Source organism: Bos indicus, chromosome 21 (assembly GCF_029378745.1).
Source record: "Bos indicus isolate NIAB-ARS_2022 breed Sahiwal x Tharparkar chromosome 21, NIAB-ARS_B.indTharparkar_mat_pri_1.0, whole genome shotgun sequence".
NCBI lineage: Eukaryota > Metazoa > Chordata > Mammalia > Artiodactyla > Bovidae > Bos > Bos indicus.
Genome location: NC_091780.1, coordinates 24723627 through 24739504, shown reverse-complemented (window position 1 = coordinate 24739504; position 15878 = coordinate 24723627). Strand labels below are relative to the sequence as shown.

At 44.4% G+C, this 15878-nt stretch overlaps 1 protein-coding gene across 2 annotated transcripts in view; it reads left to right on the top strand.

The window, feature by feature from the left end:
• The window catches only part of ADAMTSL3 (ADAMTS like 3), a 380959-nt gene that overhangs the window by 54701 nt on the left and 310380 nt on the right, over positions 1-15878 (top strand). For both annotated transcript variants that reach the window (XM_070775206.1, XM_070775210.1), the window contains exon 3: positions 10338-10457. In XM_070775206.1, coding sequence (XP_070631307.1) covers positions 10338-10457 — 120 coding nt within the window. The remainder of the gene's footprint in view (positions 1-10337; positions 10458-15878) is intronic.

Below are 15878 nucleotides of genomic sequence, written 5' to 3'. Positions count from 1 at the left end.
GTTTTCTCCTTTCAAGGAACTATTAATACAAGGTGAAGTCTGTTCCAGCAAGATCTTTTCACAGATTACTTTTGGCCCTGCTTGCCAGGGCTGATTAAAGGGGTGTGTGTGTGTGTGTGTGTGTGTGTGTGTGTGTGTGTGTGTGTGTGTGTAGGGGAAGGAGATGGAAGGAGAGAGAAAGAGAGAGAAATTTGAGAGAGACTATGTGTTTAGTGGGGCTTCCTTGGTGGCTCAGTGGTAAAGAATCTGCCTGCCAATGCAGGAATCCAAAAGATCCCCTGGAGAAGGGGATGGCAACCCACTCCAGTATCCTTGCCTGGAAAATCCCATGGACAGAGGAGCCTGGTGAGCTGCAGTCCATGGGGTCGCAAAAGAGTGGGACACAACTCAGCAACTAAACACCACTACATCGTGTGTTTAAGGGGCAGGTGGAAGAGTGGTGCTGTGAGTGACATTGATAAGATCCGCATTCCAGTTTGCGAAAGAGAGTCTTAATAGCATAAATTTAAACTCAAGGAAAGACCTTCTCCACGGAACAGTTCATTCCGATTATGCACACCGACGAGGCATCACCCTCCTTTCAGCACTAGGAGGGACCCAGAAGGGTCGCCACTCATGTTTCTTTGGAAAATGTGACTCAGAGTGAAGGTGAAGTTTGCAACGACTTGGTGTTGGTGTTTCTGTAACATGGTATGGAAAGCCTCGAATAAACTTTTTGACCAACCCAATATTTTAGCTGAAATGTACTCATACTCAGGCATTTATTCAAGTGATAGACCTTTCAAACCAGTAAGACAGAGAGAATGTATTTGCTCAGTCATATCTGACTTTTTATGACCCTGTGGACTGTAGGCTGCCAGGCTCCTCTGTCCATGGGATTTCCCAGTCAAGAGTACTGGAGTGGATTGCCATTTTCCTCCTCCAAGGGATCTTCCTGAACGAGGGATTGAATGTGCATCTGCTGTGCCTTCTGCATTGCAGGTGGCTTCTTCACCCACTGAGTCATCAGGGAAGCCCAATGTATTCATCTGTTGATGGTAAATAGAGAAGAGAAACCTTAAATTTCTAGTATCATTGTTTTAAAGACTCAAATAATTGTGAAAACTCATTTTCTTTCAGCTGATCCTGTCAACCTTGGCAAAGTAAATATATTTCATATTTACTTATAAAGTAAAACATCTTGGGATGATGACATCCTACTTGAAAAACTAAAATGATCCAGAAAGTTTCTGGATCCTTCATTTCAGGTTCAGGTAACAAAATGCACATCATGCATCTTGGAACAAAAAATGCACTTGGTATTCTGAATTTAAATAATGTTGGTTAACTTGATTATTCCCTCATGAACCTTGGAAGGTAGAAACCGTAAAATCCTGTGTGTAATCCAGGATTCGAGGAATAACATCCAGAGACCCTCCAGGGAATGTATTCCTTGCAGGCTGACCCAGACTCTGGGGATTCTGTCTAAAACATACACTTTAAGACTCAACAAATATTATCATTTAAGAGGACTCATTGGAAAAGACCCTGATGCTGGGAAGGATTGAAGGCAGGAGGAGAAGGGGACGGCAGAGGATGAGATGGTTGGATGGCATCACTTACTCGATGGACATGAGTTTGAGCAAGCTCCAGAAGTTGGTGATGGACAGGGAAGCCTGGCGTGCTGCAGTCCATGGAGTTGCAAAGAATGGGACATGACTGAGCTGAACTGAGCTGAACTCCCTTCCCTGGCTGTCCAGTGGTTAAGACTCTGTGCTCTGGATTCAGGGGGTAGAAGTTCAATCCCTGGTCAGGGAACTAAGATTCAACATGCCACACAGCGCAGCCAAAAAAAGGAAAAAAATATAAAGGGACCTTTCACCTGTAGGAGTGGTCTGCACCTTCCATCCTGGAGCTGAACTCTCCCCTGTAGACCTTAGCTGCTGTTAATTGAGACTGACTTCTTATGCATTCAAATTCCTGATGGTGACTTTAATTGGCCTCTATTAAACCCTGGTTTCACAGGGAATTGTAGTGCTGTAGTAGCTTAGGGGACTTCCCTGGCGGTCCAGTGATTAAGTCTTCATCTTTTAATGCAGGGGGGTATGGGTTCAATGGGGAGCTAAGCTCCCGCATGCCTCATGACAAAAACCAAAAACAAAAAACCCCAATAAAACAGAAACAATAATGTAACAAATTCAACAAAGACTTTAAAAATGGTTAACATAAAAAAAAATCTAAAAAATAGTGACTCAGGGTTATGCCTTCGTATCCTTTGGCTTTTGTCCTGACCTATAAAGCCCAGCTGGAGTCTCAGTTCTTGGAACTAGTGTCTTACTTCCATGAGTTGTCTGTGTCGCTACAGAATCTGACAGTCTGTTTGTTGACTCTCTAGTGACCAAAGTGGGGATTCTGAAATGAGGAGACTCAAAGCTGGTGAAGTCCCTGTCGGCCTGGAGAAGAGCCTCATTCTCAGTCTTGTCCTGGCAAAGTGTTTGTGGCTGAAACAAGGAGGCAGAGGGCATGCTCAGATTCGGGCTGACATGAAGTGGGGAGAGAGCGATGCAAACCTTGATAAATGGAGTCAGGATCCAAAAAGAGCCTTGGCAGGCTGGGGTGATGGGTCAGATCCAAAGAGAGCCTGGATGATCAGGGATAGTACAGTCCAGCTCTCCAGTACAGACATGACTTCACAGTGACAGGTAGGAAAAAGCCTTGAAAGGTGAAAGTGAAAAGTCAGTGTTAGTCATCAGTCATGTCCGACTCTTTGCAGCCCCATGGACTGTAGCCTGCCAGACTTCTTTGTCCATGGGATTCTCCAGGGAAGAATATTGGAGTGGGTATCCATTCCCTTCTCCAGGGGATCTTCACAACCCAAGAGTCAAACCTGGGTCTCCTGCGTTGCAGGCAGATTCTTTACTGTCTGAGCCACCAGGGAAGCCCAGGAAAGAACCTTACTGACCTTTATTGACCACAGTTCTGTAGAGGTCAGTGGTGTGGTGCTTGGCTGTGTTCATGCTCTGAAGAGAGGTGGACATCCACCTGTAGTGCTCAGACCAAGCTTGGGAGAAGGGTTTAAACTGACTTGTTGAAATTCAGCAGAAATCCCACTGTATAATGTCAATGGTGACCACTTGACTTTTGAGGCATATTGGGTTCCCATTCTTTTGTGTAGAAACACCCACTTCTCCTCCACTTGTCTTTCCTTCCATCACATCAGTCAAACATTTTGCCAAGTCTTGAGAGACATTCTCTATCCTATCCAGGGTGTTGATAGAGGCTTGTTGTTGTTGTTCAGTAGCTCAATTATGTCCAACTCTTTGCGACTGCATGGACTGCAGCACACCAGGCTTCCTGCTCCTTGGCCATCTCCCAGAGTTTGCTCAAACTGATGTCCATTGAGTCGATGATGCCATCTAGCCATCTTATCCTCTGTCACCCCCTTCTCCTCCTGCCCTCAATCTTTCCCAACATCGGGATTGTTTACAATGAGCTGGCTCTTCGCATCAGGTGGCCAAAGTTATTGGAGCTTCAGCTTCAGCGTCAGTCCTTCCAAGGAATATTCAGGATTGATTTCCTTTAGGATTGACTGGTTTGATCTCCTTGCTGTTCAAGGGACTCTCAAGGGTCTTATCCAACACTCAGGATCCAATAAGGATCTCAGAAGGATCTCAGCTTTCTTTATGGTCCAACTCTCACAACCATACATGACTACTGGAAAAACCATAGATATGATTATATGGATGGAGTCTAGGACACGCAAATTTTGTCCTTGAATCGCCATCCCATACTTACTCTCTCCTGCCAAAGTCAAAGCCTTCGGCTGGAGGGGGAGGTGAGTAAGCTGCATTCTTGGGTCCCTGAAGGGGCTGTCTGGATTCCTCCTGACCCCCAGTCTGGTGACTCAGCAGCTGTGGACAGTGGCTGGTGGGATGATGCATTTTGGCAGCTTCTCTCCTTGGTTCTGGATCTGTGTCATGGGAAGCTTGCACATATCCTGGTCCAGCCTCCCTTCCCCCACCCCACCTCCCCGTCCTCCCTTCAATTGTTGCTGCCTAAGGGGCCTGACCTCCTCATTCACCCTGTCCTGTGAGGCATCACCTGCCACCAAGTCTCCCCAACATGTAGGAAGTTGGGTCCCTATCCGGTGAGAATGTCAGTGTGTGTTCGTTGCTGCCCAGGCTGCTTGCTTTCTGAAGTCATAAGAGAACTTAGCCATTTCTCCTTAAGGAAAAGTCTGGTTTTCCTAAGAATGTCCCCATGGAGGGAGCTGGGGGGATGGGATGGGGGTGAACTTTTGCTTGGAAGCTGGGCTACAGTCCATGGGGTTGCAAAGAGTTGGACATAACTTAGTGGCTGCACAGCAGCTTAGTGGCTGCACAACAACAACAGCAAAAGTTTCTTCCAATCATATAGATCTGTGACTCAATGTTAGTCCCTGCCTCGATTCTGCTGTGTTTATACTTTAGAATTCAACTTAGTATATGTGCATTTGCTAGAGGGGAAGGGAAGACGGGAAGGCTGTAGGGGAGGATGACAGAAAGTGGAAAGGTACCTCATCCCACCCTTGGGGAGCAATGGGCCACTTCAGAATAGTTTGCGAGATTTCTTTTATTTTTTGTTTTAACGTATACCTCCTCTTCTATGGATGTCCTTCCCATTCAGTGCTCACCGCAGAGCACTGAGTGGAGTTTCCTGAGCTGTACTGTAGGTTCTCATTAGTTACCTAGTATATGTGCATTTTGCATGCTCAGTTGCTTCAGTTGTGTCTGACTCTGTGTGACCCCATGGACTGTAGCCGACCAGGCTCCTCTGCCAATGGCATTCTGCAGGCAAGAATACTGGACTAGTGGGTTGCCATTTCCTTCTCCAGGGGATCTTCCCGACCCAGGGGTCAAACCTGCATCTTCTGCATCATAGGCAGATTCTTTACTGCTGAGCCACCAGGGAAGCTGTATCAATCCCAGTCTCACAGTTTCTCCCAACCCTAGTTTGCTAGATTCTGACATACCCCTGTTGCCTTCAGAGGGAGTGAGCTCCTTGTCATAAAGGTATTCACTTAGAGGCTGCAGGCCATTGGGCAGGATTGCTGAGGGGGACAGGCTGGACTGGATGACTGAGAAGGTCCCTTCCAGCACTGAGCTTTCATTATCCTGGGATGCTACAGGTCAGCACTTCAGACTTCACACAAGCATGGTGGCCCACGCTGACCACCACAGATGGAGAGGACTTGGACTGCACCAGGCTGCAGCATCAACTCCCACAGTATTGAAAACTGATGCGGGAGGAAGGATTTTGATCAAGAGAGGTGAATGTAAAATCAGTTTATCAGTGACACAGGGTGTGATGTGAGCCTAGAGAGAATCTGGTCTAGCTCAGGGACTGAAAAGAAAAAGTGAAAGTGTTAGTTACTCAGTCATGTCTGACTCTTTAAGACCTCATGGACTGTAGCCTGCCAGGCTCCTCTGTCCATGGGATTCTCCAGGCAAGAATACTGGAGTGGGTAGCCATTCCCTTCTTCAAGGGATCTTCTCGACCCGGAGATCAAACACAGGTCTCCGTCACTGCAAGCAGATTCTTTACTGTCTGAGCCGTCAGGGAAACCCTAGTCCAGGACCTGGTAGCCTTTAATTCCCATAGAATGGGTTTGGCGGGAAATTTCTCCCCCTACTGCATGGCTCAGGTAGTGTAGCCATCAGTCTTAGACTCTCACTGAATCACACCAGACATCTCCATGGGGAACGCAGACATGATGGAGACACAGCCCTCAGCCTTCTGGAACTGCCTCCACAATGTTGCACTGAGATGCCTTTGGGGAGAGGCAGAAGCCTGGAATAGGAATACAGTGAACAAAATGTAAGGCAAAAACGTCATTTTACCGAATCGAATGTCAGCAGCCAAAAAAAAAAAAAAAAGAAAAAAAGGCTCATTGGGGCTTTAGAAATGTTTGTAGTTGTTGTTAATAGCATAGAAGAAGCACAGCAGACAAATACTCTGATCACAGAGGCTTAGGACAGTCCTCCTTGCTGCAAAAAGCAGCTACTTGGGAGTAAATGTGGCAGCATGTTTTTTTCAGTGGTGGGACAGCTTCAGAGGAGCCCGGGAAGGAGAGTCAGCTTGGAGCTGAGACAGCTGAAGGGAACTGGGGTGGGGACGGTCTGAGAAGATGATGGGGATAAACGGATGATGATCTTGGAACCAGGCATCCCTGGGACCTAGTATGTACGTGTGTGTTAAGTCACTTTTGTAGTGTCCAACTCTTTACGACCCCATGGACTGTAGTACACCAGGCTTCCCTGTCCTTCACTATCTCCTGGAGTTTATTCAAACTTACGTCCAATGAGTTGGTGATGCCATCCAACCATCTCATCCTCTGTCTCCTCCTTTCTTCTTTGGCCTTCAGTCTTTCCCAGCACCAGGGTCTTTTTGCAGTGAGTCGGGTCTTTGCATCAGGTGGCCAAAGTTGGAGCTTCAGCTTCAGCATCAGTCCTTCTAATGAATATTCATTATTCATGAATAATGAATGATTTCCTTTAGGATCGACTGGTTTGATCTCCTTGCCAGCCAAGAGACTCTCAAAAGCCTTCTCTAACACCCCACTTCTTATATAAACTTAAACAACCCTCTCCCAACTTTATTCACATATCCCTCTGTTTATTTACTTTATAGCACTTAGAGGTTTAATTTTCATATTTAGAAATTTGTTTGCTTTTTAAAAAATCTATCTCTTCCAGTAGAGTATAACCTCCATGGAAAGAGATACCTTATCTTTCTTGTATGCCATTGTATCCAAAGCACTCAGAACAGTTTCAGGCATATAGTAGGTGCTCAATAAATATGTGTTGGATGTATGGACAACTAAAGATAAGCATCATACAGGATTGTAGCTTTTTAGTTGCTAAATTATGTCCAACTCTTTTGCGACCCCATGGACCGTTGCCCGCCAGGCTCCTCTGTCCTTAGGATTGCCCTCCTCTTGTCCCAGGCAAGAATACTGGAGGGGGTTGCCATTTCCTTCTCCAGGAGATATCCTCAACCCAGGGATCCAACCTGCATTTCCTTCGTCTTCTGCACTTCAGGGGGATTCTGTACTGCTGAGGCATCTGAGAAGCCTGTTACACAGGGAGGCTTTGTGTATTGAGGGAGCTAGTTTTGGGTGGTGATCCTGGCTGCTCCAGGCCCCAGCCTTTGGTGAAATGACCTAACTGCCTTTGCACATGATTGCTAACAGGTTTCACCACTGGCTCCTGCTCTGTGCTGTTTGGCAAGCATCTTAACTCTCAGAGCCTTAGTTCACTCATTTCTAAATTTAGGAGTTCGACCTAGATGACTTCTTAAGGCCTCTTCAGGCATTTACAACTATGATTCTATGATCTCTGAAGCCAATAGAGGCAGGTAACATTTATTGTTTTTTGCTGAGCATTTTGGTTATCAGCTTCCGTGAATTATCTTAAGATAGAATCCATTATTTTCTAGTAGTTATATAAACTTTGGCTCTGAGGTTTACCTAGATGTGTTTTTATTTTGGTGAGAAAAACAATACTTTTATATGTACTCAAGCTTCCTAGGAAATACAGAAATAAATTTTACCGTCAAATTCACCTTTGATTTTCATGTGCAAGATTTTATTCCCATCTCAGTTTTTATTTTTTTTTTATTATTTTTTCCAGATATTATCCAGAAATCTATATGCTTATTTCTTCAGTGAATTCTTAACCAGATGAATGTCAGTATTTGGAAATTACTACACAGGTTGTTGGAGATTGGAGGGGAACAAAAGGAGGAAAATATATTTCTTTGAGTGTATACACTATAAGGAACATAAGCTAGATGAGAAATTTACTCCTAGTAATTCATCTAGTCCTCAAAGTGATTTTTTAAAGATTTAATTTTAATTGGGGGTTAGTTGTTTTACAATATAGTGCTTATACTATACAGTACAGTGAATCAGCTATGTTTGTGTTAGTGGCTCAGTTGTGTCTGACTCGCTGCGACCCCATGGACTATAGCCCTCCAGGCACCTCTGTCCATGGACTTCTCCAGGCAAGAATACTGGAGTGGGTTGCCATTCTCTCTCCAAGGGATCTTTCTGACCCAGGGATTGAACCTGGGTCTCCTGCATTTCAGGAAGACTCATTTGAGTGGCTCATTACCATTTGAGCCACTAGGGAAGCTCAAATCAGCTATACATACATACATACATACATATATATATATATATATATCTCCTCTCCTTTTTGCATTTCCTTCCCATTTAGGTTACCAAAGAGCATTGAGTAGAATTCCCCGTGCTATGCAGTAGGTTTTCATTAATTATCTATTTTATGCATGGTATCAATAATGTGTATATGTCAACCCCAATCTCCAATTCATCCCACCCTCCTTTCCCTGCTTGGTGTCCAAAAGTTTGTTCTCTGTGTCTGTGTCTCTATTTCTGTTTTACAAATAAGGTCATCTATACCATTTTTCTAGATTCCATAAATATGCATTAATGTACTGTATTTGTTTTTCTCTTTCTGAGTTCACTCTGTAGGACTGTCTCTAGGTCCATCCACGTCTCTGGATGGCACAATTTTGTTCCTTTTTATGGCTGAGTAATACTCCATTGTGTATATGTACCACATCTTCTTTATCCATTCCTCTGTCAATGGACATCTAGGTTGCTTCCTTGTCCTGGCTATTGTAAATAGTGCTGCCATGAACATTGGGGAGCATGTATCTTTTTGCATTATGGTTTTCTCTGAGTATATGCCAAGGAGTGGGGTTGCTGGGTTATGTGGAAGATTTATCCCTAGGTTTTAAGGAATCTCCATAATGGATGTGTCAGTTTACATTCCCACCAACAGTGCAAGAAGGTTCCCTTTTCTCCATACCCTCTCCAGCTTTTATTTGTAGAAGTCTAATAAATACAATTTAAAGTCAGAACAGTGGCTCGCAAAGCAGAAGGTAATCAGCTATAGTTTAGCCATAAGTGTCTTCTATTTTTTTCCCACACTAATGAATACTGAGGGATGACAAGCTTTAATACCAGGAAGATTTTTTACTTTTTCTGATATTTCACATAGAGCTCCATGGAACACTGCTAACACGTGTTGGGGTCTTCTTTTCTTTGTAGGGGCTGTGGCTTTAGCATTCCTTTCACTTCCTCCCAGGGTCACTTTAGGAACAATGTCCAGCAGACATATTCTGTGCCCTAAACAGGTAACTAATGAGAAGCTGCTGTATAGCTCAGGGAATTCTGCTCAGTGCTCTGTGGTGATCTAAATAAGGAGGAACTCCAAAAAAGAGAGGATATATGCACTTCTGTTACAGGATGGAAAAAATAAGTGTGTTTCTTACTCCTTCACCAAACAATCACAACAGAAAGTAGGTTGTTTCCATGTCTTGGCTATTGTAAATAGGCACTTCCCTGTTCTTGGTGAAGCCTTTTGTGGTTGGATTCTTTTGGACTCACCCTTTTCGGAGACTCCCTACTGGGGGTCCTTTGTTGTTGTTGTGTAACTGCTAAGTTGTCTCTGACCCTTTTGCAACCCCATAGACTATAGACTGCCAGGCTCCTCTGTCTATGGGATTTTCCAGGCAGGAATAATGGAGTTGGTTGCCATTTCCTTCTCCAAGGAATTTTCCTGAGCCAGGGATCTAACCCGCATCTCCTGCATTGGCAGGCAGATTCTTTACCTGAGTCACCAGGGAAGCCCACTGGGGGTCCTTCAGTTCAGTTCAGTTCAGTTCAGTCGCTCAGTCCTGTCCGACTCTTTGCGACCCCATGAACTGCAGCACGCCAGGCCTCCCTCTCCATCACCAACTCCCAGAGTTCACTCAGACTCATGTCTATCGAGTCGGTGATGCCATCCAGCCATCTAATCCTCTGTTGTCCCCTTCTCCTCCTGCCCCCAATCTCTCCCAGCATCAGGGTCTTTTCCAATGAGTCAGCTCTTCCCATGAGGTGGCCAAAGTATTGGAGTTTCAGCTTTAGCATCATTCCTTCCAGAGAAACCCCAGGACTGATCTCCTTCAGAATGGACTGGTTGGATCTCCTTGCAGTCCAAGGGACTCTCAAGAGTCTTCTCCAACTCCAACAGTTCAAAAGCATCAATTCTTCGGCGCTCAGCTTTCTTCACAGTCCAACTCTCACATCCATACATGACCACTGGGAAAACCATAGCCTTGACTAGACGGAACTTTGTTGGCAAAGTAATGTCTCTGCTTTTGAATATGCTGTCTAGGTTGGTCATAACTTTCCTTCCAAGGAGTAAGTGTCTTTTAATTTCATGGCTGCAGTCACCATCTGCAGTGATTTTGGAGCCCAAAAGTCCTTACTGAGGCCTTATTTTTAACCAAGCAATCTTGTCTTTCAGACCACAGCAGAGAAGTCTCCTGGGGCCTACTTCCTTCCTGAGTTTGCACTTTCCCCTCAGGGGAGTTTTCTGGAGGACACGACCGGGGAGCAGTTCCTCACTTATCGCTATGACGACCAGGTAAGAACCTCACTGGAGAGCCTATTTTTGGCTCTGCCATTTGCCAGTTGCAGGAAACAGTTTCTCAAAAATAGCTTCAAAATCTTTCTATTTTCTCCTCGGCACAACTAGTACAATAGACCGGTGACATCAGGAAGGACCCTGAAACCCCGGGCTGCCCACGCTTGCATGCAGCTTCCTGCACAGCGTATGGCTCCTGCTCTGGTTGTGGCATTGGCTTGAGAGACACGGTCTCTGATTTTCATTGGAAATATTTAAATATGAAAATAAATATTTAAATTTGTTCATTTTAGCTATTGCCAAATTCATCATGTAATTCTGAAATTATCTAAAAGTTCTGTTTTCTGATTAAGCTTTGCTTTCATTGCCCTCTGAGCTCTTATTTAATTTTTTTGACCAGTACCAAAACTTACCTTTTTCAAGCCCATTTTCCAGAAAGTAAAACAGATGCCTGTCTCTGTGTGAGTGTGCTTGTGTGCACATGGGTGTGTGTTTAAATCACTGCACAAAATCCCACTGGAGAGCAAGACTTGAGCTTGGCTGGAATGCAGAGAGCAAAACTGCGCCCTTGGTACTATGCCTTCTCATTCTTCATTTACACTGATGTCTTGTTGTTGTTATTTAGTTGCTAAGTCATGTCCAACTCTTTTGTGGCCATTCAGACTGTAGCCCCTCAGGCTCCTCTGTCCATGGGGATTTCCTAGGCAAGAACGCTGGAGTGGGTTGCCATTTCCTTCTCCAGGGCATCTTTCTGACCCAGGGATTGAACCCGCGTCTCCCGCATTGGCAGGTGGATTATTTACCACTGATCCACCTGGGAAGTCATTTTCATAATATACACCTCAGTTAACGCTTTGGGCCTGGTTGCTAAGAGGGGCTAAACCATCAAGTTGCTTTCTGCCCTTTCTCCTGGATGGATTTTTAGAGACTCTATGATTTGTTGTTGTTCAGTCACTAAATCGTGACTTACTCTTTGCAACCCCATGGACTGCAGCACACCAGGCTTCCCTGTCTTTCATTGTCTCCTGGAGTTTGCTGAAACTTATGTCCACTGAGTCAGTGATGCCATCCAACCATCTCATCCTCTGTCGCCCCTTCTTCTCCTGTCCTCAGTCTTTCCCAGCATCAGGGTCTTTCCCAGTGAGTCAGCTCTTCATGTCGGATAGCCAAAGTGTTGGAGCTTCAGCTATGATTTATGTCTCCTTTTAATCGAGGAATTAATTATTTAATAGGTTTTCATAGGAAAGCTTCAGAGAAACTAATTGAGGAGCCAGTAAAGGCTAGAAGAGGATGTCTGGAAAATCACGAGCTTTGTGTTTTTTAATTAAAGAGTGGTTAATGCCTTCTCCAGCTCCTACAGATAAATTATATTTAATATCATAACAATATAAAAGCTATCTGAAGAGGAAAGTAAGCCCCTTCAGTCTTTCCAAAAAGCCTAAGGCAGACCTTAAAAGCATGTGGCACGCGGTGGAAATTCTGTCCTAGGACACAGTGTTCTGGAGGGCCCAGTGGATAGCCTGTGAAAACATTCTGTGTTGCTGCCACTGTGTTTCTTTTCACTGAAGGAACAAAGTCAAACTATAACAAGCCAATAATAGCACCTACCCTCTGCTATTAAAGGCAAAAAAAAAAAAAAAAAGAGGCATTTGTACTAAACGAGGTGTATCTGTTGAATGAATCTCAAGAATGTAATCAACTAGAGAATTGTTAACCTATCAGCCCAAGCCTGGATCCTCTTTCCTCTTCATACTGAGTGTGCAAACTGCACTGTAATATCAGAGAAAAGTTAGATAAAATATTCCTCAGTTTGAAAACTTCCCCCTTCCTGCAACATACCATCAAATGTGACAAAAAGTTAAGAACATAGACTCAGGAGTCAGACTGCTCTGGGTTTGAATTTCAGTTCTGATATTTTACTTGCTGTGTGACTTTGGACAAGTTACTTCACTTCTCTGTGCCTTAGTTTTGTCATCTGTGAGATATATGATGGTATTGGTCAACCTCACGGAAATGTTTTAAGAATTAAAGGAGATAATTCAGGTAATTCCTATGTCTGTCTGCACAGGTTCTGATGCATAAAAGTACTTCATGTAGCTATTGTTATTGCTAGTAATATTATTTATGAAGATTCAATTCGGAGAATGTCAGATACTCTTATGGAAAAGAAAAGGAAGAAGCATACTCTCCATTCATATCAAGGGTCTGCACACAATATGTTAAATTCACTGTTTATTAAAAGTATAACATACATATAGTAAATGACACCCATATCTGAAGTGTAGAAGTTGACCAGTTTTTAAATATCTTTATGCCTGTGTAACTATCACCCAGATCCAGCAATTAAACATTCCCCCACCCTAGGAAGCTCCATGGACCCCTTCTGGTCAATATCTGTCACCCAGGAAGTAATCACTAGTCTGACTTCTATCACTGTAATAGATTCATTTTGGTTTTTATTTTATTTTTTCTGTTTTTTTTTTGAATTGGGATGTAATTGCCTTACAATGTTGTGTTAGTTTACACTGTACAGAAAAGTGAATCAGTCATATGTACACACGTGCGTGCATGCTCAGTTGCGTCAGTCATGTCCGACTCTTTGCAACCCCATGGACAGTAGCCCACCAGACTCCTCTGTCCATGGCATTCTCCAGGCAAGAATACCGGAGTGGGTTGCCATGCCCTCCTCCAGGGGAGCTTCCTGACCCAGGGATTGAACCTGAGTCTCCTGTGTCTCCGGCATTGCAGGTGGATTCTTGGCCGCTGAGCCACCAGGGAAGCGCTACATATACGTATACTCCCTCTTTTTTGGATTTCCTTCCCTTTTAGGTCACTACAGAGCACTGAGTACAGTTCCCTGTGCTAAACAGTAGGTTCTCATTAGTTATCTATTTAATATGTAGTATCAACAGTATATGTATGTCAATCCCAATCTACCAATTTATTTCACACTCCTCTTTTCCCACTTGATGTCCATTTGTTTGTTTTCCATGTCTCTGTCTCTATTTGTGCCCTGCAAAGAGGTTTATCCATCCCATTTTTCTAGATGTATATGTTAATATACAATATTTGTCTTTCTCTTTCTGACTTATAACTTGACTCTGTATGATAGACTCTAGGTCCATCCATGTCTCTACAAATGACCCAGCTTTGATGGGATCATACAGCATGCACTCATCTGTGTTCAACTTCTTTCCCACATTATGATATCTGAGAGATACAACCAGGTTGCTGGATCCGATGTAGTTCAGGTTTTAATGTCTTACCTTGTGCTATCTGCAACCAACTGTCTCATCTCGGAGCAGGTGGCAGCATATTGCGTGGCAGGCATCATCGCTCCTACACAGAAATCCCCAGGTCGTCTCTCAGAGGTTTTCAGGGCAGCCATCCCACTGTCCCAGCAGCCTGAAGCCAGAGTGACAAAGTGCTTATGCTGTGGAGGCTGCTGTTTGCTTCCTGAAGTTGCGGGTCAGGACTGGGTTCACCAGGAGCTTCCGCCTGTCGAATACTCATTTGATCAAATGGGAAGTGGGCAGACAGCGTGCAGATACTTGCTGTCTTCGATGACCCTGTAGGACTTTTTAAAGTACTTGATTCTGGTGTATTTTCATGACGACCTTCAGGTCACTCTTCCAATGTTCCCTGGATTAGATGTCTGGAAAACTAAGAGCCCCGAGGCCAGTAAAGCCCAGCTGTGATGTAGGGTGTGTTTAATGAGTCACATAAAAAGCGCACTATGGGTTATAAGGGGCCTGGGGCAGCTTCTAGTGAAGTATGCCATCCTAAAGCCAACTGGTAGCCATGCATTTTGGTGCAGGCAGGACTAGTCAGGCAGCCTTTGTCTTGCTTCTGCCACTGATTGGCTTCTAATTTAACAAAGTCATTCAGCATCTTTGGACCTCAGAGTCCTCATTTTTTTTAAAAAGGAATATTTTTGGCTGTGCTGGGTATTTGTTGGTGTGCGGGCTTTTCTTTAGTTGCCATGAGTAGGGGCTGCTCTCTAGGTGCGGTACCCAGCCTTCTCATTGCGGTGGCTTCTTGTTGCAGAGCACTGGGCTCTAGGGCTCTGGCTCAGCAGTTGTGGTGCATGGGCTTAGTTGCCCCGTGGCATGTGGGATCTTCCTGAACCAGGGATGGAACCCATGTCTCCTGCATTGGCAGGCGGATTCTTTACTATTGAGCCACCAGGGAAGCCCCCTCATTTGTTTTGAAAAACAAAGTGACTGTATTTCATGTTCCAAACTCCTTCCTGTCCTAAATAGTCTACTTTTCAAAACTACAGAAATATTCTACGTTGCAGAGTGTTAATTGGATCATGCTGATGATCAAGGCAGTCATGCCAGCGATGCAGTAAACTATTACTTAGAGAATCATAGGATTTTATAGCTGGTGGAGCCTTTTCTCAAATGCCGCATTTCAAGAGTCAAGGAAACAGACACTCTGAACATGCAAATGACTTACTCAAGGACACCCAGATGGTTATGTGAAAAAACTGAAACTTACATTCTAAACTTTAGGCTGTCCCACTCTGAGATACACCCAGCTGCTTCTCTTGGAAGAATCATGTCAAAAATTATCTCTTTTCCTAAAAATCCCAATTTGACTGTTATAGTGGGCTTCCCTGGTGGCTCAATCAGTAAAGAATTCACCTGCAATGCAGAAGACCTGAGTTTGATCCCTGGGTTGGGAAGATCCCCTGGAGAAGAAAATGACAACCTACTGCAGTATTCTTGCCTGGGAAATCCCATGGACAGAGGAGCCTGGTGGTCTACAGTCCATGGAGTTGTAAGAGTTGGACACCACTTAGCAGCTAAATCACCACCACTATTACAGTGAATAGGGCTTTGGAGACCTTAGCAGATCCAAGGGAATAATTTCAAATTCATGAGCTGCTTCATGAGCTCATTCTTAACTCCTTGAGAATTTGGAATTAACTATTTGTTGTTCAGTTGCTGAGTCGTGTCTGACTCTTTGTAACCTCATGGACTGCAGCACGTCAGGCTTCCCTGTCCTTCACTGTCTCCTGGAGTTTGCTCAGACTGATGTCCATCAAGTCGGTGATGCCACCTCACCATCTCATCCTCTCTTGTCCCCTTCTCCTCCTGCCCTCAATTTTCCCCAGAACCAGGGTCTTTTCCACCTGATGCTCTTGGCATCAGGTGGCCAAAGTATTGGAGCTTAATTAACCTAGAGTAAGTTTTAATGTGAGCTTATGGACATTTGGGAGAGAACCACCTGGATTTTGTGTTGCAGAGGCCCTTTATATTTTGTTGGTTTTGTGGCTTCAAGGCATGTGGGATCTTAGCTTCCCCACCAGGGATAGAACCTGAACCCCCTGCATTGGAAGCATGGAGTCCTAACCACTGGGCAGCCAGAGAAGTCCCGTGCAGAGATCCTTTTATGCTTTTTATACCCAACGTC